The sequence below is a fragment of the Melozone crissalis genome, unplaced genomic scaffold (assembly GCF_028551555.1).
Source record: "Melozone crissalis strain CALT ecotype California unplaced genomic scaffold, PUWL_Pcris_2 ptg000017l_1, whole genome shotgun sequence".
In the NCBI taxonomy this organism is placed as follows: domain Eukaryota; kingdom Metazoa; phylum Chordata; class Aves; order Passeriformes; family Passerellidae; genus Melozone; species Melozone crissalis.
In genome coordinates, this window is record NW_026535795.1 from 7,853,993 (window position 1) to 7,880,481 (window position 26,489).

Below are 26,489 nucleotides of genomic sequence, written 5' to 3' on the forward strand. Positions count from 1 at the left end.
GCAGTGGGGACAGGCAGAAGTTAGCTCATGTGGGAGTCTTCCCTCCTGTGTGTACACACTCTCTCTCTCTCTCCATGTAAAAGCAGTAGAGTTCTTTACCAAGCCTCTGGGAAAAATATTTTTAATATTTATAAATCGCTCCGGTACCTGTAACATGAGCAGGTGGTAATGCTGAGGTTTGGTGCAGGTGAACCTGAGCTGCCCACTGTCCCTGCAAAGGGACCAGATCAGGGCAGCTTCTCTCAGTGTATGAGCTGCTCTGCACAGCTCTTAAAAGCAGCAGAAAGCTCCTGCAAGGAGGGATTTCCTTGTAGCTCCCTGTGTATGGACTGATTGCTGGGAGGCAGCTCAGCCCTGCTGTGCGGGCTCTGGGCTGGGCTGGGGATCCAAACGCAGGCAGGAGATGATCCCAGTGCACAGGGATGGGGTCTCCTTCTTAGCTCAGGCTCCCCTGTCCCCTCAGGCAGTACCAGAGCCTGAGTTCTGGGGCTGCTGGAGGAGCCAGCTCTGTCCCCAGCAGCCCCATCAGGGTAAGTGCCTCTGGAACATGGCAGTGGATGTGAGTGCTGGAGTTCATTGCAGCCCAAGGCAACACTTCCTACCTGCAGTGGCCTCTCCAAGCCCAGGTGAGGGACAGCCATGGTTTCCAAGCCTGGCACAACCAGCAGCTCTGCCCCCAGCTGTAAGGATGGCCAGACTGCTTGGACTAGGGCTGGAGCAGGAGCCACTGAGTGCCACTAATGGCACTGCCCTTCCTTTGTACTGGGAGATCACCCAAACAAAAACAAGACACAAATTCTTCTTATCTTGTCCAAAAGCTCAGCATTTCTCCTTCTAAACATCCACGCTTTGTAAGACTAAAACCCCCGTTAATCTAAAGCAGAATGTTTACTGGGTTATGACAGCTGCTAATGCTCATTTGAAGCATTAGCAGCTTGAAGACACCAGATAAAACCCCCAGAACCAGGCTTAAAAAAGTAAATCTCCAACTGAGATTTTATGTATTTACTTTTTTATTTAAAATTCCACCACTTCACTGAGACTGCTAAAAAAAAATCAAATGTAAGCTGCTCCTGCCAACAGTTAACCAGAGCTTACACACTGCTGTAGCTACACAAAGGGAAAGGGCCCAAGATTGGTTTCTGCTTCATTAGACAAAATACAATGGTTACAGAACAGTAAAAATCAATTGGGAAATACTGAGGCTTGTAATGGATATTGGAAGCTCTGGAGCCTGCACAGATGGAGGCACCGTGAGCCAGACTGAGCTCCATCCTCAGAGCACACTGACCCTTCCGTTGTGTTTACCTGTGCTAACAGGTTTGGGCTGGAATGTGCAGCAGACATCCCACATGCCCAGCTCCCAGTGTGCCTGCTCACCTGACACCAGGTGTGAGGGGGGGCTCAGCAGGAGCAGCTCTGACAGAGCTCCTGAGGTAGCCAGGATCAATGGCAAGTCCCTCTGGATCAGTGAGGAACAGGGAGATTTGCCATTCCAGAGCCAAGTATCACTTCAGAGAAGCCTGTGCCTCACTCCATTCCCAATGACAGATGGAGATCAGGCACCACCCCAAGATACAGACACTGCTGCCATCCCCAATCCAGCCTCCATCCCCAAAACATCTCCCTAGCCAAGGTACACACCACTCAGTTGTTTTCTTCCAAAGCATAAACTAACTGTCCTGTTGCAAGAAATGCTTGATCTTCCAGAAAAAGGAAGTGTGGGAGGACTGGTCAGCCTGCAGAAATGCATTAATGAGCCTCCCATTATTCCCTGCCCACTCCTCCCCCTTGAAAGCTCTACCATAAGAAAACAGTCTCGCTTCCTTGCTTGCATCGTAAGTAATTCTGAGCCACCCCAAGGGATCCATCAGCTGTCAGGTTGCCAGAGAAACATGGAGAATATGTAGGCCATAAAAATCAAACTAAAAACTGAGCATCTAATTAGTATGCAAAAATAGAAAATAAAAACTGAACAAGAGCAAAACACTGAACGAAAAGTAAAAATAAACCAGCCTTCATCTGTCCTGAGAGCAAGTTGGGAAGTAGCCTGGAAACATTTTCCAGCCAAGGCTCAAGCTCCTGATCTCTCAGTCACTTGCAATAAAGTCTTGTGCAGTTGAGTCCAGTGAAGTTTAGGAAGCCCCTTGCTGGCCCAGCATCCCAGCAGCAAACTGCAGGCTCCACATCCAAATCCCTGTTCTAACCCCTTGGCTCCCCTGGGAAGCTGTGTCCAGGGAAGTGACTCCTTCAGAGAACAGGTGCATGTCCCTGCTGCTGCTGCTGTTACAGGCTGGTGAATCTGTGCTGAATGTACATGTGGACACAGGTGTGTAACTACTGAAATGCTCAAATTTCAGAGCCCAGACTGCAGCTGAGCCCAGTGCTACCTCCCAGGTCCCACTGCAGGACTTCACAAGAAATTTATCTACTAAGAAATTTATCACTGAGGTTATGATTATTGTCTTTAAAAGTCTCTAAAACTAGCAAGTTTAAGAGTTGGGGAGGGCTGCAGTCAGAGCCCAAACTCTGTACCCATCCCTGCATTATTAACAAGCCAACATGCCCCTTCAGGCAGGGAACGTGCTGCTGCTGAGAGCTCCAACCCAGCACGACCCTGAGCTTGCAACACCCGATGCAAGCACAGAGAAAGTTTCACAATGCAAGTCACTGTCTGGGAAAGAAAGAATCAGATGAAATTTTAATGCAGCTGCCCTCCAATTCAGCTTGGTATGTAAGTCAACACCCCAGAGCCGTGACCATGAGATGTGCAAATCCAGCAGAGTGTGCAGACAACTCCCCCAGGGACACACGGCCCAGGGCAAGTGTGGGAATCTGAACAGGGATGTGGCCATAGTCCACGTGGGAAAGGGGCAGTTTACAGGCAGGAATTTTTAAGTATCAGAATTAAAATCAGAAAAGACATCCTATGCAGCCCCCCTGCTCAGCAGCAGGCATTAACTTGCACTTCATTGTTAAAGACAAGGGCCAAAGAGATTGCCTATAGCTGCAGGTAATTTCACACTGTCAGAAAATCACTCTTGATTTTGTCATAGCAGCCAGCCCTCTGATTCCTTTTTTCCTGCATATGAGAAGGGAGAAAACCGACAGGTTTTGCAGGAAATAAGCCATGTGCACCTGCCATTGTTGAAGTGGGGGCAAGAAAAGCCCAGGAGAACATTGTTGCTCCCCAAGAAAGCAGAAACACTGAAATACAGCCCACTATCCCAGAAATGCTGTCAAGCTTCCCTTCCCTCCAGAAGAAAAATAGACTCTTCTCCTCACACTGAAAACAACACAGCCCCTTTGCAGCAGATACATTCCATAAGGAAGCATCTTCTCCAGGCAGCTCTGGTTCCCTGCTGCTCTCACTAAGCCTCTCAGCTCTGAGGGGCCATGGGAAGAGGCTGAGTCCTGTCCTTCTGTCCCCCAGTTCCACTGGCTGCTGTTGCTGAAGGACAGCAGGCTGCAAAGGAGGGCTACAGCTCAAACAGGCATTGCTCTAATTCACTATGAGCATTAAAAATAACAAGCAGTACTTTAAAACTGGGATTGCAAATCACAACAGCTACATTTTAAAGCTATGGAGGATACTTTAATGCTATAATCCCTATTAATTTGACACTAAGAACAAGACAAATACACCACGGGTACTAATATGGTGCAGATGGTAAAGTGCAAGGCCATGTTAATGAAAGATGAGACTCCACTATTCTTCCCTCTAGCAGGCATGTGCACTTCCCTTAGATATTTACTCTCACGTTAATGTCAGCAGTGAATTCCAGCCAGGCTGGAGCTGATGGAAGCGTGCAGTGATGTGCTGCTCTCTGACAGCAGCTGCAGCAAGTGTCCTAACTGGGAGGCAAAGCAAAGCACACCACTAATCAGGGTGATTCCTGCCCTGCCAGGATCTCAGAGCACTGCTCAGCTGCTGCCTGGAGATGATCAGGAAGTCAGGGAGAATTACATGTGAAGGCTCAGCCTGCAAAGCCATGACCAAGCTGTCCCTGGTAGTGATGAGACACTTGCACAAAAATATCACTACTCACCCTTCAGGATGTGTCGAACAATTTTAATGGAGCTGCCTCTCATGTTCAGGATCTGGTGGACTCTCTGACGAATCTGATGGAGAGTAGGACAGAGAAGAAAGAGATTTTCAACATGAGTCCATGCACAGCCCCACTTTTTCCCACTTAGAGGGATAAACAGAGACCTGAGCACCACAAAAACCAACTCAGTCTTGGCAGCCCTCAGCATCTGCTCAGGAACACCAAGGAAGGCACACGGCACAGAAATAAGAAGCCAGAATGCATTCACAAACCCCAATGTATTCACAGAGGAAGCAGAGATGCAGCATTTTGCACACATCAAGAAAAGCTGTAGCTGTGCTTTTGTGAGACCTCCTGAGAGCAGGTCCCTTCCCCCTGCTCCCTCAGCAATGGCATCAACATGGCCTTTCCATTTCAAACCCTGACCTTGCTCACACTGATTATATGAATTTAGTGACAGCAATCAACTTCTGTCCCCACTAATGCCCTATCTGCTGCAACTTGATGGAGCTGTATGGACACAAGTGCAATAAACAGGAGGTTTCCTCCCGAAAAGGAAATTAGAGAAACAATTACTCAACGCAGCATTTGCAAAGATTTAGAGCCTTGTCTGCACCATGAATGCAAACAGAGATGTTCTGCCAGCCTTGTAGGCAGCTTTACCTGGGGAACATTGGCATTACAGATCTCTGCCATGATGTAACAGATGAGCTGCAGCACAAAGAGCCCAGCATCCAGACGACGGAGATAGAATTCATCTTCCATGTCATCGTCTATGATCTCTCCTCGACGCACCATGTCCTGTAAAGCCACACAAAGGAAAGGTGTGAGGATTTCTTCAGAGCACTTCCCATCAGGAGCGGCAAAATGTTGGTGGAATTTGTGATTTCTTAAGAATTGTTTTGTTCCCCCAAACATTATCAGACACATATTTCTCGCCGAAGTATTTTTAATAATTCATTTAAATTCACAAAACATTTCATTCCGTTTTGAAGAAGTTTTGCCTTTGCTGGTCATGAAGTGTGTCGATCTGCAAGTCAAAATTTTAATTTAAACATACAAATCACATTTCTACATTGAGGGGTGAGAGTGTGTGACTATGGAACAGACCCATGTATCCGTGATTTACAACTTCTTTGTCAGAATAGAACAAAACCTGCTCTTTTACTGGCCATCTGAGGGTGCTGTTCAGCAGTGCAGAACATGACTCCAGCACACTCTAAGAGCTATCAGCCTTCTAGCTTCATGATTGACTGACACATGAGAAAACACATCTGGAAATTCTGCTTTTCTGTACCCAGCCAGGCTCTTCCAGCTGTTTCTAAGGGGTGCTGCCAGGGCAGACCCAGGACAGGGTTTTTTAGCCAAAGACTCCCATGGGAATGATGACCCACCATCAATCCTTCTTCTGTATACATGAGTTTCACCAGAGAGACCTGCCCAGAGGGAGGCCAGAGGAAGAATGAAAGAGGCCATTCCATCCCTCCATTCCATTCCATCCCTCATGGCCAGAGAGCTCATCTTCTTCAAAACACTGCCAAGAGCCACCCAGCAGCAAGCCCAGAGCAGCCTCCTCTGAGCTGGCCCCAGGCTGTGCCTGTGCTCCATCCTCATGAGGACTGACAGGCCCAAACAACTGTGTCACATGTCACCTTCTGCATTTTGGGGTTTGTCTTCAGGATTTGCTCTTAAACAAAGGAAGCAGCTCTGATTTATTGTGCAGCAGTTGGCAGGTGGGCGCACACCACCAGAGCAATATTTCCTCATTAGAGCCATCACCTGCAACACTCCGCAGGATGCGCCTCCTCAGGTGCATGTGCTCCAGGAACCCAGGCACCAGCACCAAAGCTGACTGAGGATGCCAAATTTTGCTGTTGTGTCAAGCCAAGCCCTCACACCTCGTGGTGAGTTGAGGGGTTTAGCAGTAAGAAGGAAAATGAGCCCTGTGCAATTGTCCCTGAGGGAGGGCAATGGATGCTCCCCGGATAGAAATCTGATGGAGTGACTTAGACAGCTGATTCTCACTTCCTCTTGAAAGAGAGAGGAAAGCTTTGGTAGTGGAATACTTCTCCTTTCCTCCTAGAAATCCAGTCTGCCAGTAAAAGAACAAGTTTAGAAGGCAGTACCTTCTTAATTGTGTTGTGACATCAACTGCTTTGGCTACACTAAGATGTGACGCTTTAGCATCAGATCCTGATGACTCCAACACATGCATGACTGTCATTTACTCCAGGTTCTCAAAATCATAGGCACAGGCATGACTGGGCAAAGCCTGCATGTGAACTCTTGCCAGTAAATAGAAAAATCTAATTTTGTGCAGAGAGTGACTTCCCTCACCCTAAATCCATGCCAAATGGCTCAAATCTGGTCTCTAAAGCTGAATAATGATGAGTCTGGCTAGTGAGAGAGCTGAACACTGACTGAATTATCTAAAAAAAACTCAAGAAAGACAACACACTCACTCTTGTACCACTGCTCATACTCTGCACTACACACAGGCTCATTGGCTGCTCTGCTCAACAGTGCTAAATTCCTGAGCAGAAAAACATCCACAGGCCAGGACTCTGAATCTCCAGAGCAAGAAACAAAAGCCAGGTCTGCTCTGTATTCTGATCCGAGCACAGTGATCACAGGAGCTGGATCCAGGCAGCCGCGGTCTCCATGACACAGCGGTGGCGGCTCCAACAGCCCCTCTCAGCAGAGATTATTTTGTGCCAGTAAATTAAGCAGATATGAATTAGAAGACAAGTACAGTTTTAAGGTGCCTTTTCACAGTCCTTTTTTTTTAAAACCACAGCCACCCTTTCAGTGCTAGTCTGCCTGCAGTACAGTAGCTAGCAGCCCCTTTCCCACTTGGGCTCTCTTTCAAAGCTGTCAGTCGCTAACCTCCAAATGAGCGCTCAGGTGCCATTTCTAATCTGCCAGCAATATGTGCTGAGATGCCCCTTGCTGATGGGAGAAGACAGCAATAAGATGGGCTTCTGTGAAGCTAAAATGAGCTTCTCTCACACTAATGAGGCAGGACTGACAGGCCTCGAGGTGTCAGGTAGAGACTCCAAGCCTAAAGATGCGATGGATGTGCCAGTGCTGTACCAAAAATCACACTGTTCCACACAGGCACTGGAGGAGATTTCTGCATCCTCCTCCCTCCTCATCTATCACTCAACTTCCAGCACACACTGCACAGCTGGGCAGAGTAAAAGGATACTGACCAAGCACAAAGAACACCTCCAGGATCTTGGTTTTACACCTTCACCACGTGGAACAGCAAGGCCAATCCAGGTGGGCAGAAATGAGCACGTGCACTAGAACAACCACCACAACATGTCTCTCACTCTAAGGATGGAGTCTCTCCCCTTACTACTTTCAAGTCTGTATTACTGGGGAGAGCTGAGGGATGCAAGACATGCTCAGGAAGGGCCTTCAGACCACAGGCTCAGAGCCACACTCACAGCCATCATGTCCTGCCCTCAGCACAGCTCCAAACAATTCGGTCTTTCTACACCAAACTGAAAGGATGGGCTGACACAAATCCCCACCTGTTATCCCCACCTGTGGATACCTCACTCATCCTAGGAGTTCCACTTCTTTCTCTCAAGCATGGAGTGGCTGAGCTGTACCACAATTAGCATGTAATTTGTAAGTCATTATAGCACAAAGTGTCTGGTGAGAATATTTTATTGAATAAACCTGATGAGCATAATTTTCCGTGGAACTATAAAAATATTAAACTATCTCTTGTCATTTCCTACCATCTTTAGAGATCATCAAGGCTATTGCTGCCACCCATAATTATACCTCATTTTAGAGAGAGGTAAAGGCCACAGGATGTTGCACTGTTTCCTACAGAAATAATTAAAGAAATTGAGAGGAGAACAAGATATTTTCATTAACTAAAATCTCTGAGAAAAGTGCTAAGATGGGCATCAGGTGTTGGAGACAATGCTCTCATGGACTTTGCTCCTGGGTTTCCCATGGCAATTATGATAATCACCAAGTTATCACCTCTGAACCTTTCTGAACAGATTCCACTGAAGCAAACAAAGGGGTAACACTAAGAAGGGGCTCAATGACCTCATCCTGTTTCACAATCTAAATCAGGGTGTCACAATCTAAATCAGGGTGCAGATTATTACAACTGTTCCTCCTCAAAACAGCTGGCTTCAGAAACTCCTCCCCTCCCTCCCACCCTCAACTATTCCCCTACCATCACTGCCATGGACTGAAAAGCAGGGCTATAAACCAAATCACTAAAATAAGCCAAGCTAAAAGAAATAAAAAGGAGGAGAACTACAAGAGCAGAAACTTCTTATGCCAGCTGCACTACTAAAGATAAAGCACTCAGTCATTCCTTGTGTAAGCAGCTTTTCACTCCTTGTAATGCAAGACTTACACCAGGATACTCTGTCCATCAGACTCAGATCTCAGTCTTGCTAGTGTAGGCTGAACCTGTAAAATCTCACCAAGTTTCATTTTTCCATGGAGCAGGGAAAAATGTGAGCATCTTTATACCACATTTTTGGGGTACCATGTCCTCTACTGCAAGGGAAAGGTTAAAAGCCCCCCCCCAGTGACAAAACACCATTTCTAAAGTGTTCATACAATCCACCTCAGTGATTCATGTGCCACAACAAGGAACAGTAAAGTGTCCCATAAATCCTGTCACAGCCAGACAATGCCATGATGTGACAGACAGAATGATGGCTTTTGCCTATTTCTATGAGGGGAAAACACTTGAGCAACTTCAGATCTCAGGAGACCATGTCCCACTGACCATCTGATGATGCTACAAAATAAAGCAAATGATAATTCTCCAAAAGTGTTCCAAGCTAGGAATGAACTTGAATATCATATTTTATACATGTTGTGGTAAATATGTTGCACCCATGAGATCCTTCTGCCAAATCCTATAATTAGTTCTAATAGAAGGTAAAGAATTGAGGTCCATTTATTTTGGATACAGGAGGAGAATCTGACATTCCTTAGTTTTACTTCTCTTATGCATTTAGTAGACACGAATGGGTTAATATTATTAATTGAAAAGCTTCCACAAAAGCATCTTCACACTCAAATTCCCTCCACTCCTTTCTGCTGGCTGTTTGCTACAGATGTTAACGTTTGCAGGCTGCTCCAGGGTGTTCCTGGATAAAGGGCACATACCCTTGCTCTGCACGTGGTATTTTAGGGCTCTGTACAAGCAGCTCCAACTACAAAGCTTCAACTGAAAAAATCCAATCTGGTTTTTGAGTTCTAAAGCCCCCACACCAACGCCAAAGCATAAAGAATAAATAATTTCTCACCCTGTCCTGAGGAGGAGGGACAGAGCACGGAAGGCAAGCAGGAAAGGGTAAACGCTGTTTTCCTCCAGGCCACCGCTCAGTAGTGCCGCTGCCCATATGGAGCCTGAGTGCTGGCAGCAAAAGCAGCTCCATTCATCACTCACTCCCGTGCCTCTTTGAGCAGCAGCAGTGCCCTGATGCCCTCGGAATGTTTGGCAGTGCCTGGAGAAGCAGCCTTGGCAGCGGGCAGGCAGCTGTTTGTCGGGGCCTGGCGGGGGGCGGCTGCCCGTGGCACGCAGAGCGCGGCGCGCGCGACGGCAGCTGCGGCCATCGCTCTCCGTCAGTGCTAATCAATCTCACACCCTCCCCAGCACTGATACAGATAATCTTGTGGGAAGCTCGCCAAGCTGGCTAACAGCTCTGCAAGCTGCTTCCTGACTCCAGCCGCTCCCTTTCAAAAGGTCTGTTCCAGCCTCAGTTCCAAGAAAGTGCTGTGCGGTACCAAGGCTCATGTCACTCAAACGTTCACTGCTGGTGTGCAGAGAGCACACAGCCCTTGGCTGCTCCTCAGCCAACTCATCAACACAGGCACTTTCTCATTGCTGATCACAACTCTGCAGACCAGGGTAGGAGGCCTCACACATTATCATGTAATTGTCTCTCCGCATTTCACCTGCTCTCCATCTGCCAAACCAAGCAGGACTGCAGCCAGGTAAAAGTGAAGGCAAATTGGAGCACAGACACACTTAGGTACTTCTAGTACAATTCACTCTAAGAGACAGCCAGAAGCACTTGTAGAGAAATTCTTGGCCCACTTTACCTGAGGTTACCTGTAACTTGGAAAGTGAGGCAATAGGAATTAAGAGGAACAGCACAGGTATGAGGGCACACCTGAGAACAGTGACTGACTGAGCCAGAAGTCCTGTACAGATGACATGGCTGTGCAGAGGTGTTACAGACATGACCTGGCAAAACTTAAGCAATACATACGTGTTTCTCCCCATCAATCTTCTTATCAGCTGCCTGCATTGCATCCAGGTACTTAAAATACAGTTCCATCAGCCTATCAACCTGCAAGGGCAGAAGACAGAGACATAAGCAGGAAAGAAAGAGCAATGCAATCATCTTTAATTCTTCATGCAATTTTGTTTTCCTCTCAGCTTCAGCCTTCACAAAGCAACAGGCAGCTCTGTCCCTCCTGGGAAGGAACATGTTACAGAAGGAGGGTACAAGTGCTGGTTGGATGAGCACGCTGGGGCTGCAGGCTTTTGGATGTCATCCTATATGGGAACACAGTCCCATCAGTGCCAGATAAATGGCAGCAAACAGGCACGTGTCCCCAGCTCATTCTCTGTGCTGTGGTCCTCCAGGCTCCTGGTTTCCCCAGTGGACTTGTCTATCTGTGCTGGATGTTCCAGCTCTCCCACTCTCCTCTGAATTGTGTTAGGGCAGCTGAAATCCTGTCTAGTAATTATCTACAATTGGTAGAACAGGTTATGAAAAACACCTTTAAAACACACTAATGAGGAATACTAAGGAACTAGTATTTTCCCAGTGGCAGAATTTACAAACCCCTTGGGATCCCTCGTTTGCAAAAGCTATTTCTTTTCTGCAAAGCTTTGATCTATCCACCACCATGTAAATATTTTGGGAAGAATTTCCCTGAGCAAACACCACTAAAATGAAACATTCTAGGAGAAGAGTGGAGAACGTTAAATGTGTACCATAGCAACTGCTAAACTCTCTGCAAAAGAGCTTCACCAGACACACTGGCACCTTTCCACACTGTCCTGATCTCAGAGCCAGCACGATGTAAAACTGCAGATTGTCTTCTAGGGCCAGGTTTCAGCAGAGACACAACCCAAGAGAGAATTGTCACTCCCATATGCAAGGGCACCAGAAAACAAGAGCACAGGGGATGTGCAGGCCACGCACTAAATGTTTTGCAGTTTGTAGATACAATGTGAATGAGAGAACAAAGGTCTGTGACAGCAGAAGTCTCTGCAGGCAGGTAGGAGGATGGTTTTTCTTGCACCCTGGGCAAGAACCCTCCCAACCTGGCAGCCCAGAGACTGAGCCACATTCAGCACTCACCTTCTCACTGTCATTCTCTGTGAATTTATTCAGTAACCGTGTCCTCTGCTGCCCTCTCAGGTTTCGCAGAAGGGAAGCCAAGATGGAACAGACATGTTCTAGAAATACAAAATGAAAACTGCAGCCTGAGATCAGGAAGAGGAGCTTATTTCCCTCTGTAACAAGCCATTAAATTCACTATTAACACTCCAGCACGTTGATAAGCAGAACCCTGGTTCCTTCCCATCACGGTGAGAGGAGAGAGAGCAGCAGTGAGAGACACAAGCCATGTTTGCAGGGAGCAGAGACAGCTCCTCATTCCAGCCCCAGTGAGGTCTCCTCCTCCTCTGCCTCAGGGACCTAAAGCACCTTACATAGTGCACAAGTTTCACTCTGGTTTTCTCCTCTTTTGTGGCTAAAGGAGCCCTGGCAAAAACCAGCACCCAAATGACCCTCAAGTCACCAAAGCAGGGACAGCTACTGAAACAAGAGAGCTAGAGAAAGGGAATAAGTGCACTCCTGCAGAGACTGAAGAGGTATGAGCTAGTGGAAAAATTCTCAAACCAACCACTTTCATTTAAAGAAAGTCCCATCAATGAATATAAATGGGCCACAACAAACCAGAAACGACCAAATAAACATGTTTACAGTCTTCTCAATTGCACTTGGGGGTCATATTTTTCAGCACAAACCAAGGAGACAAGTAAAATTCAAGGCTGCAAGCCCACAGGAGACACTTGTGTCAATGTCTCACCACTGTGAGAGGTGACTGAGCCACTCTCCTCAAGCCCAAGCACAGCAGTGCAAAGCAAAGGAGAAGGGCGTGAATCTCCTTCCCTTTCCAAACCAGTCAGTACAACTTCCCTCCAGCATGACTGCATCAAGCACAGACCTGCTGGTTTAGCCAACCTAGCTTTTCCAAGATGTCCTCACTGTAATCTTGCTGGTTAAGACTGATGAAAATTAATGGCCATACACAGTTCCTCAGCCATGGTGCTAGGGAGCAATGAGGCCTCAAGATTTGACATTTTCAGAGGGGGAAAAACAGCGTGCAGAGGAGAGAGATCACCATCTCATTGCTGTCACACCATGCATTTCCTCAGCACTGCCCAGCCCAGAGCCACGAGCAGCCCTGATTGATCAGTCCAGCACAAAGAACCAGTGCCACCATCACATTTGCTGGGAGCTCCTGCTCCCAAATACTTGGGTTCTGGAAGGTGAAGGCAGGCAGGCTGCCTGGCCAGGGTGCCTGCGCTCCCTGCTGCACGGATTATCTGCATCCTGCACAAGGGCAGCACCACGAGAGGCTGCACAGGCACACCAACACCCCCCTTTTCATTAGCTGCTTATAAATGGAGCTTCCTTTTCGAAACAGATTTCTGCCTGAGGTGGTGTCAATTTTTCATGTTGCAAGGAGATTGGGAGCGTGGCTGGCAGGAGGAGCAGCAGATAACAGGTTTATCGGGCGGCCGCACGGCGCGGCTGCTCCGTCATTCCGACAGCCCCACGGGGCTCAGCGATGGCTCGGGGGTGGCAGAGCACGCTCCCACTGCACACAAACTGCTACTCCACTAAAAGCTACACCAAATTAACTGTTGACATTAAAAGCACTGTAAAATCCTTCAAGTTCTGGCAAGTTTTCATTTTCTTAAGGAGAAAGAAATTCAACAAAATGAATTTTTTTTTTCTTTTTTTCCCCATATATGCCAACATATGCTCCGCTGGTTTAGGAAGAAGTCAGCGTTCTGTATGTCACACTATTTTTTCCCCCCAACCTTCTTTTTTTGGAAGTGTTGATGCAGCATTTTTGTAGCAGTATTCTCACCAATGATCTATCTTCATTGCTTTTTTCCAATATTCCTTTACTAGGAAATGTATTTTAGCTATCATTTTTGCTTTGGTGGTTGTATGCAGATATTTATCCATTTTATCAATAAAATCTTTAAAACTACTGACAAGTCTAAAGGAGCTGACACAGAGGTTTTGAGAACAAGGTTGTTCTTTCAACATTTCACTGCACAAAATCCAGGAAATACTGTTGCCTAGTCAAAATGTTCAAAGAAATATTTTACAGAAATATTTCTGAACTATCTAAACTGGTTTTTGATCAGCTTCCTGAAAAATAACACACAAGTGTATTTTATGTCACACCCCAAAATCAAGGTTATGTCTGATAATGCAAGGCCTGTCCCAATAAATACCAACATCCACAGGCAAGGACACTGGCCAAAATGAGGGCAAAGCTTGATGGAATGAGAGGCTGAGTCCTTAATTCAGTGGATTAAAGTGTTTGCACAGTCATGGGAAGGGAGAAACACGAACCTTGGGGTGCACGTTCCCACAGATGGGGTCTCACCATTTTACCATGGACTGACCCAATCTCCATCTCACATGAGCAACATTTTAAAAGCTGTAATCACAATATTTGCTCAGGGTTGGATCTCCTTTGGGAAATAGTGAGTTGTTGATGCTGTTTTGAGTCCCCAGAACACAGAACCTGCAGCTGCCTGGCTTTGATCTCAGTGCAGACAGAGGCCATGAGCTGTGCATTGCCCCAGGGTGAAGCCACAGGCAGCCTCCCTGCTTCAGAATATTCTGGGAGCTTCTCCATAGGAATGTAACACTCAGTCAAAGTCCCTGCACAAAAGGCATCACTTCCAGGGAGGGCACAGACAAGGCCAGAGGCAGACGCTGCAGAAGAGCCCCATTTCAAAGAATGAATAAATGTGATTCCTTTGAGAAGCAAACACCAAACCAAGCTGTGCTGAAGCACCACAAAGGTGCCTCCACAGAAATAACAGGTACCAGCTGGCAGCTACTATGCATCAAGAACAACTTTTTTCATGCAAACATCCCAAAAATCCCCTAAATTCATGGATGTGGGAAGATGGAAGGCTTCTGTCTCACCAGCCAGCAGCACTGCTGCTGCCCCATGGCTGGCTCACCTGCAAGCCCTGCCACTCCCCACGCTCCCAACCCTGCAGGGCACCATCCCAGACACACCCCTGGCTCTAGGAGGTCACATTCCATGTGCTTCCTGCAGCAGCACCAGGGTCCTGCCTGGCCCAGCATCACCTCAAGCTCTTGGGAGCCTTTCCCTCTCCAGACAGGCACAGAGGCTTCAGCATGCAAGCAGTGTTTAAAACACCCTAATTAGATCGATCTTGACTTCAGCTCGGCGTGTTGGAATACAGATTAATCTATTCCATGGCTGGCACTGGCAGCTGCAACAGCAGGAGGTCCTGTCAAATCAAGCTGTAACACTACACTCCTCTGCCTTTATTATCCCCACCCCCTGCTTTTTTTTTTTTTTTTTTCTTTTTACATCTCATTATAATGGACATCTGCCTGGCAGGGGAGGAAGCTCAACAGTGAGGAAGAGGAGGCAAGCATCATCCTGCAGGAAGGGGTCAGTGGGCAGTTCTGGATGCCAGGGACAGCAGCCCGTTGGAGGCCAAGCAGGATGATGTCATGAACCCAGTAGAACATATTTAAGAGCCTTCTGTCTTGTAAAGAACACTTAAAATAAAATGTAGTTTCTAATTAGAAGCAGGAAAATACCAGAAAAAAGCCAGCCAGCTCTTTGAGATACTTCTACCCCTCCTAGGCACAAAACTCTGTGGCTTCAGGGCTGCTTCAGGGAAACCTGGATGAAGCCACGGGTCCATGCCAGCATTACAGGTGGCACTGGGACATGCCATTCCATTGGTGTAGCATCTGATAACCTGACTTGTTGCCACGTGCATTAATAATCTACCTTTCAGAAGAGTAACCCACTCAAGTATCACTGCATTTTGCCAAGAAAAATCTTATCTTAAAATACTGAGAACAAGCAAGAAACACCAATTTTATGGATGGGTGAAGGGGGGGCCTGGGAGGGTTGGAAAAGCTCCACATGCAACAGCCCTGGTGAGCTGGATGCAGTCATCAAGCTGAACGTAAAACAAAATTCTTTCTATTGACTGAGAAAGTTTATTTTTCTGATGTTCTTGCAACAGAGCACGCTCACTTTAATTGAGATAAATTTAACTCTGTTCTCAGCATCATGGCTCACTCAAATCACAGGTTCCTGTCAGAGGGTGATGGTGAAATAACAAATTGGCATAATAAAGTTCTGCTTAAACAGACTGATGCCTTCCCTGGGTGCTCACTCCTCAAGACCACCAAAAGAAAAACATTTTGTGCTGGCTGGCAGAGGGTGCTGAGTTAATACCAATAACTCCTTATCAGGCCACGTTTCTGCTGCTGCCTTTTCACTTCCCCACGCCCAGGGAACCTGGCTCTGAGGCAGACATTCATTCCAAGGGCTCTGCTGCCTTTAGTGCATGTCACAAAGGACTAAGAGTATATTTACTAAGAAATGGGTTTTGTTGTTGTTTTTAAAGGGAGGGTGTAGCTGAGGAGCTCCAAAAGAGGCTTTGTTATTGACAGAGGGCAAACGAGCAAAACACCCCAGCAATAGGAATTCTCCTTTGGAAACTGGCTGAACTAATTCTCAGGTTATCAAATTAAGCATTCCTAAGTAAAACCGACATCTAAGACAAGAGAAGGCTTTTAAATGAAGATGAATTGGACAAACATCCTTTTATAGTTCATTACACTCTCCAAGTGAGCAAAACTCAGCTGCAAATAACCATCCTGAGAAAGAGCAGGAGGATATACAGCCTGTCGAGCCAGCTATGATTGCTTCACTACAGACTCTCTAATTCAGGAGGAATTTGTGTTTTCTCCATTTTTAGCTCACTGAGACTGTTCAAGAATTTTAAACCAGCATCCAATGCTGTGACTTGACTGTGCTGAGAGCTGCTGCACCCTCATGGACAGGGGGACACCCCAACTCTCAGCTCTGCAGCAGGAAGGTTTTTGCAATGTAGATGCTTATATAGCAACCCCCACTTTTCAAAAGCCACAACACAGAAGTGTTATTTAAAATCTTACCCTCTATTTATGCCAAGAACCACCCAGAGGCAGATTTCTGTGCACTCCCTGCAATCACAGATATTAAAGGGACACTGCTGTTCAACCAGCTCACAATACACAACCACAACACCTCCTACACAGCTTTGTGGCTGTCCAACCCAGCTGGGCACACACATGAGTACTGCAAATCCACAGACACAGGAGAACTCTAAACCATTTCTGTCTTCAGCTGCAAAATATTTCTGCTCTGAGTTGCTTCACTGCCTCAGAAAAAGGGAAATTGCTTCCAATGAGTTTTTTCTCCCAAATCTAATATCCTAATATAATGATCTGTACAAACACAGGCAAAATTGAAGTGTAGATAATGGGCACTCAGTTAGACACCACAGGCCCAATCTTCAGGCTCAGATCATCCATAAAGATGGTTAAGAAATTTTCCCTTTCTTTTTTCCTAATTACATAGTGTACATAAAGCATAAATATGTGCAGTTTGGATTTAAATTGTTCACAGGCTCCCTAGAGTAAAATAATTTTTAAACACTGACAGTGTTTAAAATGTAGCTAACCAGCACTGACACCTTTATGCTAGCATTTAGAAAGGAAGAAATACATTACAGAGGAGTTACTTTTATCAAATTTAATTTGGATTATAAATTTCTGCAATAAATAAAAGCTCAGAAAGTCACATTGAGATTTTTTTTTTCACTGGGGTATTTATTATTTTGTCACATTCAGAACACTGCCTTAGAGACAATAAAACAAACATGGTTTTATAGACTATCTCTTATGTAAATAGCAACACTGCTATAAAATAAAGACAAGGGGATATTTTCCTACAAGCATCAAATACATACAGAAGATTTGGTGCTCTGGAGATTGAGCATTGGATGTACTGGGAGAGGTGAAGCACCTGGAGCCACAGTGGGTGCCAGGAGCCCCAGCCTGGTGGCACTTCAGCCACTGCACACAAAGGGACGGACAGAGGGACAGGCAGGACAAACCCTCTAGCAGAGCTGTTTGGAACCTCACCCAGGGCTGGAGCATTTTAGCCAGGCTGGCCTTTAGGCAGCTGTAATTAGGGCCCAGGTTTCAGAGCCCACTGAGGATTTTGTGTTTTACAGCACAGCCTGGGGTGCCCTGCCCAGCTCCATCCCAGCAGCAATGCAGAGAGGGCAAGCACAGCCCAGCTCCTCACAGCTGCTGCAAATAAACACTGATGCCACTGCTGCAAAGCCATCCCAAAGAATCCTTTAAAGGAATCTCTTCCTCCATTTGACATACACATGAAAGCTCTCCTAAAACAACATTGTTCTAATTAATTTTTTTAAAACAGATTGAACACAGGATAAAGTTTTTATGAGAAAAGATGCAGACTGAATATGAGAGTTCCTTTTGATCAATAAACAAAAGAGATAAGCAAAAAGCAGCATGTTCCTAGGACCAGAACAGCACAGAGGGAACCAGTTCCATCATGCCACACCTGCACCATTTCCCTTAAGGCCAGAGGCACCCAGGAGGCTGTGCCAGGCTCCCCCCAGGAGCAGCTACTGCATGGTTGGGGCAACAGTGAGCAGAGTAAAGCACACACTGTGCTGCTTACACCGTGTCAGGACAGGCTGACAGCCCCCAGGGAACCCTGCTGAACATCTCTATTACCTCCTGTCGTTAGAAATTCACTAACTCACCCGCCCAGTGATGCAAAACAAAGAAAATTGGACTTACTACCACAGCCTTTTAGGGAGAGTTTATTTTAATAGAACTGATTTCTGGACTCATCTTAATGTTCTCCATTTCTTCAGCATGATAATGAGACGGAGATGTGATACAAAACCTGTTTGCATGGATCACTTCACTCTCCTGAGGCCAGATTGCCTTTTCATGCTATCACAGAAATAGTCAGGAACTGACCCTGTCAGAGCTTTCCAGACTAATCCTCACAGCAGCCAGGACTGCCCACAGGTATCAACTGCAGTCTCCAGAAGAAGCATATGAGACAGAGATTAGCTCACTTTCCAAAACTGAAAAATTAAGTCAATGGCATGAACCACAGACTCAGACTCTACCCAGAACCTCCCATTCCAGCTTTGTCTCAGTAAGAAGAATTAAACAAACCTCATTTTCACACTGCAAATGAAATTTTTTAAACTTCCCCTAAATCCATTGAAGCATAACTGTGTATTTTATTACACAAACCTGCAATTTTATTACATAACCTACAGAAACCAAACCTAGCTCTGCAAGTCCATTGAATAAACCCCAGGCCACAATTTCCCCCTCACCATTATCTATCCAAGACAAGCAACACAAGGCAGATAAAAGCAACCAGAACTGTCAGCAGGTGTGTGAATTGCTCTGGGGTTGGTGACAGGTGAGCCCCAGCTCTCCACCTGTGCCAGGAAAGCAGCCACTGCCACACATGCCCAGTCCATGCCACTGCCCATTCCTTGTCCTCAGGAGGGAGGACAAGCAGCTCTGCCAGACAAAGGAGCTGCTCAGTCCCAGCCAGCACCCAGAGAGCTCTGCAGGGACAGCACCTCCCTCCTGGCCTTGGGAGAACACCTGAGTCCCACCTGAGCTGCCAGGACAGTCCCAAAGCAGGGGATTTGGGTTTCAAACTCACATGTTTTTGCTATTTCCTTCCACTTTCCCTTGGCTTGCTGCAGGAGTTCAGGATGGATCCTAAGTGTATGTGTACCTCTTCAGCTTTTGACAATATTCACCCTCTGTAGAACTGAGCTGAGCAATGAACTGGCACAAAACCTTAAGCATCACTGGCAGTATTTAAAGTTTCTTCCATAGTCTATTTTGTTTCCCAACAAAATGGGAAAGGCAGTGTAACCAGGAGCAGGAGGGACTGACCACTGAGCTCAGTGTAAGGTCCCACAGTGATAGGAGCTTTACTCCACAGATCTCTGTTAAAGCAGTTTTCCAGGATAGAGAGTTAAAAAATATAAAAAGGAGAAAAAAAGCAACTTCAAAAGCAATGCAGTTTATTTCTGCAATGCCTGATGTTCATCCAGTCACACTTCAGTGCTCAGAGCCATGAAAACACTGCTTTTGAGGTGACATTTGTAGTTGCCTCATTACTCTTTTCAAAAGAGTTTTGCATCAGAGTAAGAGCTTCAAACAACAGACTCTACAGGAGTAAAATAACTTATTAACAGCACATGAAATGGAATTGCCAGGAGCTGCTGATACCAAAACAAGCAGGACAAGTGTGCCCTCAACAGCCAGCTGTGACAGGAGCAGCAGGCTGGACACCCAGAGCTGAAAGAAGATGGGTGCTGTGCTCATCCCTCCTCCCTGCAGGTACTTTTCAGACACTGGCTGTCCATTCTCCGTTGCAATAAGAAGGATCTGGAAGCACACCTACCTTCGTGTTCTTTTTCAGTTGTTCCAACCTTCTTTATCTTTTTGGGTGATTTCATGAAGAGAGGGAAGATGGTTCTCAGCCCAAGGATGTCCACAAACTTGTGACAGTTGTCAGTGCCCTCTGGTCCGATCATGGCGTGGTCCAGCACCTTCAGGGCACTGCTGCGGGAAATCTTCTTCTCTCTGTGGAAAGAGGCAAAGGAAATTGCAAAGGGACACAAGGAGCTTTGGAGCACCCTGCTTTACACAGACAAGGAAATGAACACGATGGGACAAGATGAAGAGTCTGAGCACAAGCTCTAAGCAAGATTTCTCTTCTAGAAACCAAAACATTGTATCAACAGTAACTCTTTTCAAAACTGTGGCTGAGAATATTGTCTTGGTTATTTCTTTTTTAATGTCTTTTATTTCTTTTTATTTTCTGTTTTTATTTCATTTTATGGATTTTATTGTCATGGTTTTATTTTCTTATTTCTTGGCTACTGAAGAAGATATTTTTCTCACTCCTTTACAAACACTGGCACAAAACAGAAGGGGAGGCTGGGTTGGATAAAAAAGGCAAACACTATCTCCAAAAAGATCAGGATTGCAATCTAATAACAGTTTAATTTAATAAAGGAGTAAGTTTGGTGAGCACAGCTGGGTCAGTTTTAATGGAATTCCATCACCAGGAGCCACACAATGGAAGGAGGCTGACAGACTCTGGGCTGCTCTGCTTTAATGCCAGTTCAGAATGTTGATGGTGGTAACTCACACCAGTAACACAGGGATGCCCTGAAAATGATCTCCAGCTGCCCTGTACCTCACAAACCAAACCAGAGGAATTTATAATCCATCCAGGGGAAAAGTGAAACTGAACTGAAAAACTGCTCAATAACAGCCCAGACCAAGTGAGTACCAGGAGGAGCTAACAGGAGCTTGGAGACCATAAGCCACAGTGTCCCCAAAGGCCAGCCTAGGAGGACATTCCCTCCAGGACAGGACAGTCACAAGCCTCAAACCTTTCACCCCAAGCACATGCCAATCCCCTCTGATCCTGCCCAGCTGCAGACTGAGCCACCAGGACCCCATGTCCATCAGCAGGGGCTCCTCAGAGCCTCCAGAGAGCTGTGGAAAACAACTTCCCTGCAGAGACACAACTTCATGAGCCCCTAACAACAGGCAAACTAAAATACCTATATATGAACACCCCAGAATGAAAGAAAGTGACCCTGCCCAGAGCAGCCCTAGGCACTTCTGACCCCATGGTTGGGGGGCAGAGTGTGGAGCTGGACCCTGAATTCCCCCAGCAACCAAGGGCTGTGCAGGAGGGTGGTTTGGCACCTCCTCATCCCCACTACAGAGAGCTAAAAATAAAGTACTCCTTAGGCCAGATGACACCAGAAATGTTTCCAGGGGAAGTAATTGCATATTGATCAGCATTTAGGAAGGCTGTGCAGGGCTGAGCTCTGGAATATTCATTGGGTTTAAGTTCAGGCTTTTAGAGATCAATAGCTGCTTGCCTGGACTGTCTGGAGTTGATTTTATTTGAAATATTTATTCTGCCAGAGGGCAAGCAGTTTATCTTAGTCTCATCTGTGCTCATTGAAGGAACTTTTAGCTGAACACTAATTCACAGACAAGCAAACATGAGAATCACCAAATACTGAGGGGCCTCAGTGTTCATGGAAACTCTGAATTACAACTTTATTCACTGACCATTGTTTTCCTCCTTTTAACATCTTTACATCTGAGACAATTCTTTTGATACATCTACTTTTTTTAAAAAAGAGGTGCTGACATTATTTGTACTTTACATATTAGCCTTTAACTTTCCAAAATCCCAGTACAAGCAGAACACTAGATTTCCTGGGAAAGTGTGCATAAAATAGTTATGTTCCATTAGTTAGGTTAAAATAGTTAGGTTCCATTTAATTAACCAGAAGATTTAGTAAAGAGACAGCTTATGTTTCCAGGGGTCATTAGGAACAGCAGGACAAGAAAACATAAAAATATTTTAATAATGATTAAAAAAATCTAGCCTGAAATAGCTACAGAAAAGCTTTGGGGAGCCATATGGAGTTGTCTGGTTTCACCTTGTTTTCTGTACAGGAGACAAAAGTTTTATTGAGGGTCAAGAAAAGTCCCAGCATAGCTGCAGGACAGAACCTTTTGTGGCCCAAGTGCTGCAGGTCCCCATGAGCTCCCTGGGCTCTGTTTGTCTCTGTGCATACACATGCTCCTCAGTTCATAGCTGGGAAAGCCACACATCATTTTCCCTGAGCAACAGAGAATGTCCCTGACACATCCCCTGGGAGTGACAGGGCTGCATCTCCTCAAACCCCACACAGCTCTACAGCCAAAGCAATAACTGCCTGTCAGTGCACCAGGAGCTGACAGGACAAGCCTGCTTTCCTCTCTTTTGGCTAAACTGCAGTCAGGTTACTAAGGCAGGACTGAGGGAATGAGCACTAAGATGTACTTTCTGAACAAAAAAGAAAATGTAGTTTAATTCTAAGGGACATTTCTAAACTTTCTGCTGGTGGCTGCTACCTTGATAAACCATCTTGGTTTTGATAAAGATGTGACATTAAATAAATGGTGTAGAGATGTAAATTAAATAATTATATATAGCCCTGCTCTCATTCTACTTCCAAATTTCCTCCTTCTCTCCTGCTGTCACCAGCTTCATCCCTCTCGACCTGCTCTTCTCCCAGACCCTGTGCTCACCTCCCATTACCTGCTTGGTGAAGCCCCAATTCCTTCAGGGCCAGCTGAAGTCCCAGACCACAGCACAAGTCCAGGACATGCACATAAGGCACATCAGCCACACTGGGCTCATTTTCAGGCATTACCACTGACCCCACATAAACCAGGAGAAGTTCACATGATACAACATTGCCTTTTGCTGTTGGCTACACATTTTAAGGCTCAGTACAACAGAAACCATCCTGCTCTCATGACTATCTGTAGGAATATCATGAGCACATTAAATGCTCATTGAAAGCTGCTGCAGCTCTCTGCAGGTGTGTGTGCACAACCATCAATAATGGAACGACTTGGCTGGATGGATCGGGCAGCACCAGACACAGAATGCTGTGTTCCCCACGACAGTAATGGAGATTCCAGTCTGATATCTTTATTCTCACACAGCTTATCTATCTCACATCATGTCAATACACTTTCAACTTTGCCCATTTGTCCTTTCATCTGCACAGGCTGTGGTACAGTGATTTACCACCTCCAAAGTAAAACCAAAAAACAACAGATCTCTGCCCCCGGCCTTCAGAGGACACCAACAGGAGAGAAAAATACTCTGCCTTGTTTGTGGGCAAGGTGGTCAATCACAACTGAAAGGCATGTCTGCTCTCTGCTGTTTGTCATGGAGGTATCAAGGAGATACAGATGTACTGCAGCTTCAGATCACAACTATCCACATTCACTCCCTATTTACAACAGATTGTGGTCACCTAAGTTGCTCTGTCCAAGAAAAACTGAGCAACTATGAGACCTTCTAAGCACTACAACTAGATTAGAAGAATTTAAAAAATATAAAATAATCAGGTGTCAGTACAGTACATGCCTGTGGACAGTAGGGACAGAAGCTTCTTGAACAAATTCTGTGAATTGTTAGTTTTTTTCCACGGTCACTTTACCAATCCCACACAAATTGTAGAATCCACAGATTGAGGCCTTGGAAACTCTGTCTATCAGACTTTGTCCCTCCCAACCCCTTTGCAACTACTACAGGGGGCAAAATGCAGCCAAGGAGAAATTTTCCACTTGTCATAATTTTCCAGCTGAAGTCCTGTGCAAAGAGTGGTAAACAGTAGAGTCAAAAAATGGGTAAAAAGCTCTTAAAAATCCAAATACTGAATCCCACCCACATGGCACAAGAACTCCAACTAATTAGTTCTGCAAGGCTGGTTCAGCAGCTCAGGACTGCAGGCAGAGGGAGGCCTCCCTCCCGTTCTTAGTTTTGGAGCTTTTCCTTAATTAGCCTCAAGAAAACCCAGTGTTCCTATTTGAATAATCCATGTTGGGTTATTTATTCAGTTCCCTGCTGCCACACATTCCCCAGCCCTGAGCTGCAGGAGCTCAGCATTCCTGGCTGGTGTTTGCTAACCCACCAGCACACAGCCTGGCACTCTGGGGACAGCCAGACAGAGCCTGCTGTGCCCTCCTGCAGCTCTGGGGAGCCAGACAGCCCAGCAGACTCAGCTCAGTGCCAGCCCAGCATGGAAAAGTGGAGAGAGAGAAGAGAAATCCCAGAGGTTCAGGGTGTGAAAAAGCACAGCACAAGAAATGCAAACCTATGCCCCATTCACAAAAGTAATTTTTGTATCAGCATCCACAAAAATTCAGCAGCTCAGAGGCTCCACAACACAGTAGAGCCTAGGATGGGGAACAAAAGGAAAAATGTTTTCCCCAGAGATATCCAAAGGTCCTCTCCTGCCCTCACAGAGGTTGTTCAAATCCTCAGAGGGTTTACTTGACCTACAGCATTCTCTGTGGCAGACACCCAGATGAAAGATCTGCAACTTTCCAGCAGCCACTGTGGCAACCTCAGTTCTTAGGAAATGAAGACAAAGAGTGGAGATTCCATATCTGAGAAAATCCAATTTACTTACCTGCTGGAAAAAAACAGAAAGAGAGGACAGACAAATATCCTAACACAGAAGTTTTAAAATAAAACCACAAATATCTAGCTGGAATATGCATTGGCACATCAAAAGCAGGAAGGAAATCACAAGGCTAATGAGGTACCTGAGCATCAGGTTCATCAGCTGCAGACCCTCACCCTTCAGGAAGCGATCACGGTTGGAGCTGAGCATGAGGCAGGAGCAGAGGGAGTCAAACAGGTTCTCCATCATTTCCTGTTCCTCTGCTGTGCTTGGATTGTGTCGTTTAAACACCTGAAGGACAAAGAAAGCAAAATCACCCCCAGATGCTGGGCTGTGCTGTTGCAGAACACACATGAAGAGTTTGCACCAAAAGCTCCAGCACTGACAGGGGTCAGCCAGTGATCTCACAGGTCACTGCTGCATCCTCTGCAGCTGCTGCCCTTTGCTGCCCTGACTGTGCACCCACAAATGTGCAGCAGCCTGGTGCAGGATTTAAAGGATGACACACAGGGCCTGCAAGGGGAATGGCAAATTCACGCTCAAGCATGTGAGTAAGCTGATTACCAGAGATTCCTACACAATTCATACCTGAGGGTGCTGCAGGCAGCACTGCCTGAAGAAACAGAGGTGAGCAAGCAACACACCACCTTCAGCCAGCTCAAACATGGGCAGCCCTGTGCTTGGAGTGGAGTGCTGAGGATGGACCAATTCCAACCCTGCCTACCTCCAACTCTCCATGAAACAATAATGTAATAATTTAACTTCCATGCACCTCAGCATTAACACCTTTACAAAAGGGATTCATCTCACTGACCATGGATGACACACCACATGGAAGCTATTTGGGGACCATGCCTCACCAAACATGAAGCACTGCTAGGACAGCACCCCGGGCATTTTGCACTCCTCCCACCCAGCCCAGCAGTCTCCTGATGGAAGAGAAGGCATGTGGGAATTACTCACAGATAACTGCTGAAGCAGCACATCGATCCCATCCAGCTCCCCAAGCAATTCTCTGTTGTCTAGACGGAGGTGGGGGGAAGGGGGAAAAGAGAGAGAAAAATGAAGCTAACTGTCAGATTTTACAGCCATCTAACACTGATACATCAGCAAACAAAATCAATACAGCTTGACAGAGCACAAAAGCTGCAGAGAAAGAGAGGGTGGAGATGAGGGAGCACATAGGGGAGAGTTAAGGCAGCAAAGGAGAGCTGGAGGCAGAAAAGGGCTGCTGTGATCTGAGAGAAGCCTGGATTCTGCCCTCACTGACAGAGATACGGCAGGCATGGCTCACCATCATTATTCTGGAGCAGAATCGCCAGCACCTCACTGCAGTACAGCTTGTTGGCATCAAAAGGCATCTTAGCCTGTGAGGGAAGGAACGAGAGACCCATCAGGGCATGGCCCTCAGCATCTCATTGATTTGAAGAACACATTAATCAAATCACCAAATGTATGAGCAGCACACAAAATAAAACACAACTGCAGTAATTCTGCAGTTTTCCTCAGTGACAGAATAGTAACAATTCTGATTCAGGGTGATGGGAGGTGCTTGTGGGTTCATGCACACATGTAGAAGGTCCACTGTGATTCTTCACATGGTCCTACATCAGTAGGTTTGGGCAAGTTGGCTCAAAACCCCTAAGAACAGTCTCCAGCAGTTTGCCACACAGAATCTCTTTCCTGTGATATATTTCCCCCAATGTTAAGTGGGTGCATGGCACTTATCTCTGTTCTGGAAGTCAGTGCCTGTCAGCCAAACCAGAATTTCAGAACATACATCCCAATAACATCATATAGTAACTGCCAGTTTCCTGTGAGGATCAGAGTGTCACAGTCAGAAGAACATGAGATGGGTTTTGCCTGCACAATCACATAACTTCCATTTCAGATATCCCCTCCATCCTCAAATATGCTAAAAAAGTCATAATGAAACGAAAATGCTGAATTTGAACCCCTCAAAAAATCCCTAGAGTGGATTCTGAACTGGATCCAATGTTTTTGTATGCTGCCAAAGCTGCTTCATCTACAGAAACAGACTGAACATTAACCAATTAGATAATAATGCAACCTGTTTTACTGAGAGATTCATAAAATAAAACAAATTGAAAAATCATCAGTTACCAGCTATTTATACTCCACTTTTCAAGAAGGGAAAAAGCAGAAGTCCTAGGCTTAAAACATAGCATTTG

At 46.0% G+C, this 26,489-nt stretch overlaps 1 protein-coding gene across 1 annotated transcript in view; it reads right to left on the bottom strand.

Moving 5' to 3' along the window:
* The window catches only part of CTNNBL1 (catenin beta like 1), a 48,173-nt gene that overhangs the window by 2,265 nt on the left and 19,419 nt on the right, over positions 1 to 26,489 (bottom strand). Inside the window, exons 8-15 of the mRNA XM_054274447.1 lie at positions 25,592 to 25,664; positions 25,261 to 25,319; positions 24,440 to 24,588; positions 19,695 to 19,876; positions 11,423 to 11,520; positions 10,319 to 10,399; positions 4,713 to 4,850; positions 4,050 to 4,122 (exon numbers count right to left, since the gene is read on the bottom strand). Of these exons, the coding sequence (XP_054130422.1) occupies positions 4,050 to 4,122; positions 4,713 to 4,850; positions 10,319 to 10,399; positions 11,423 to 11,520; positions 19,695 to 19,876; positions 24,440 to 24,588; positions 25,261 to 25,319; positions 25,592 to 25,664 (853 nt within the window). The remainder of the gene's footprint in view (positions 1 to 4,049; positions 4,123 to 4,712; positions 4,851 to 10,318; positions 10,400 to 11,422; positions 11,521 to 19,694; positions 19,877 to 24,439; positions 24,589 to 25,260; positions 25,320 to 25,591; positions 25,665 to 26,489) is intronic.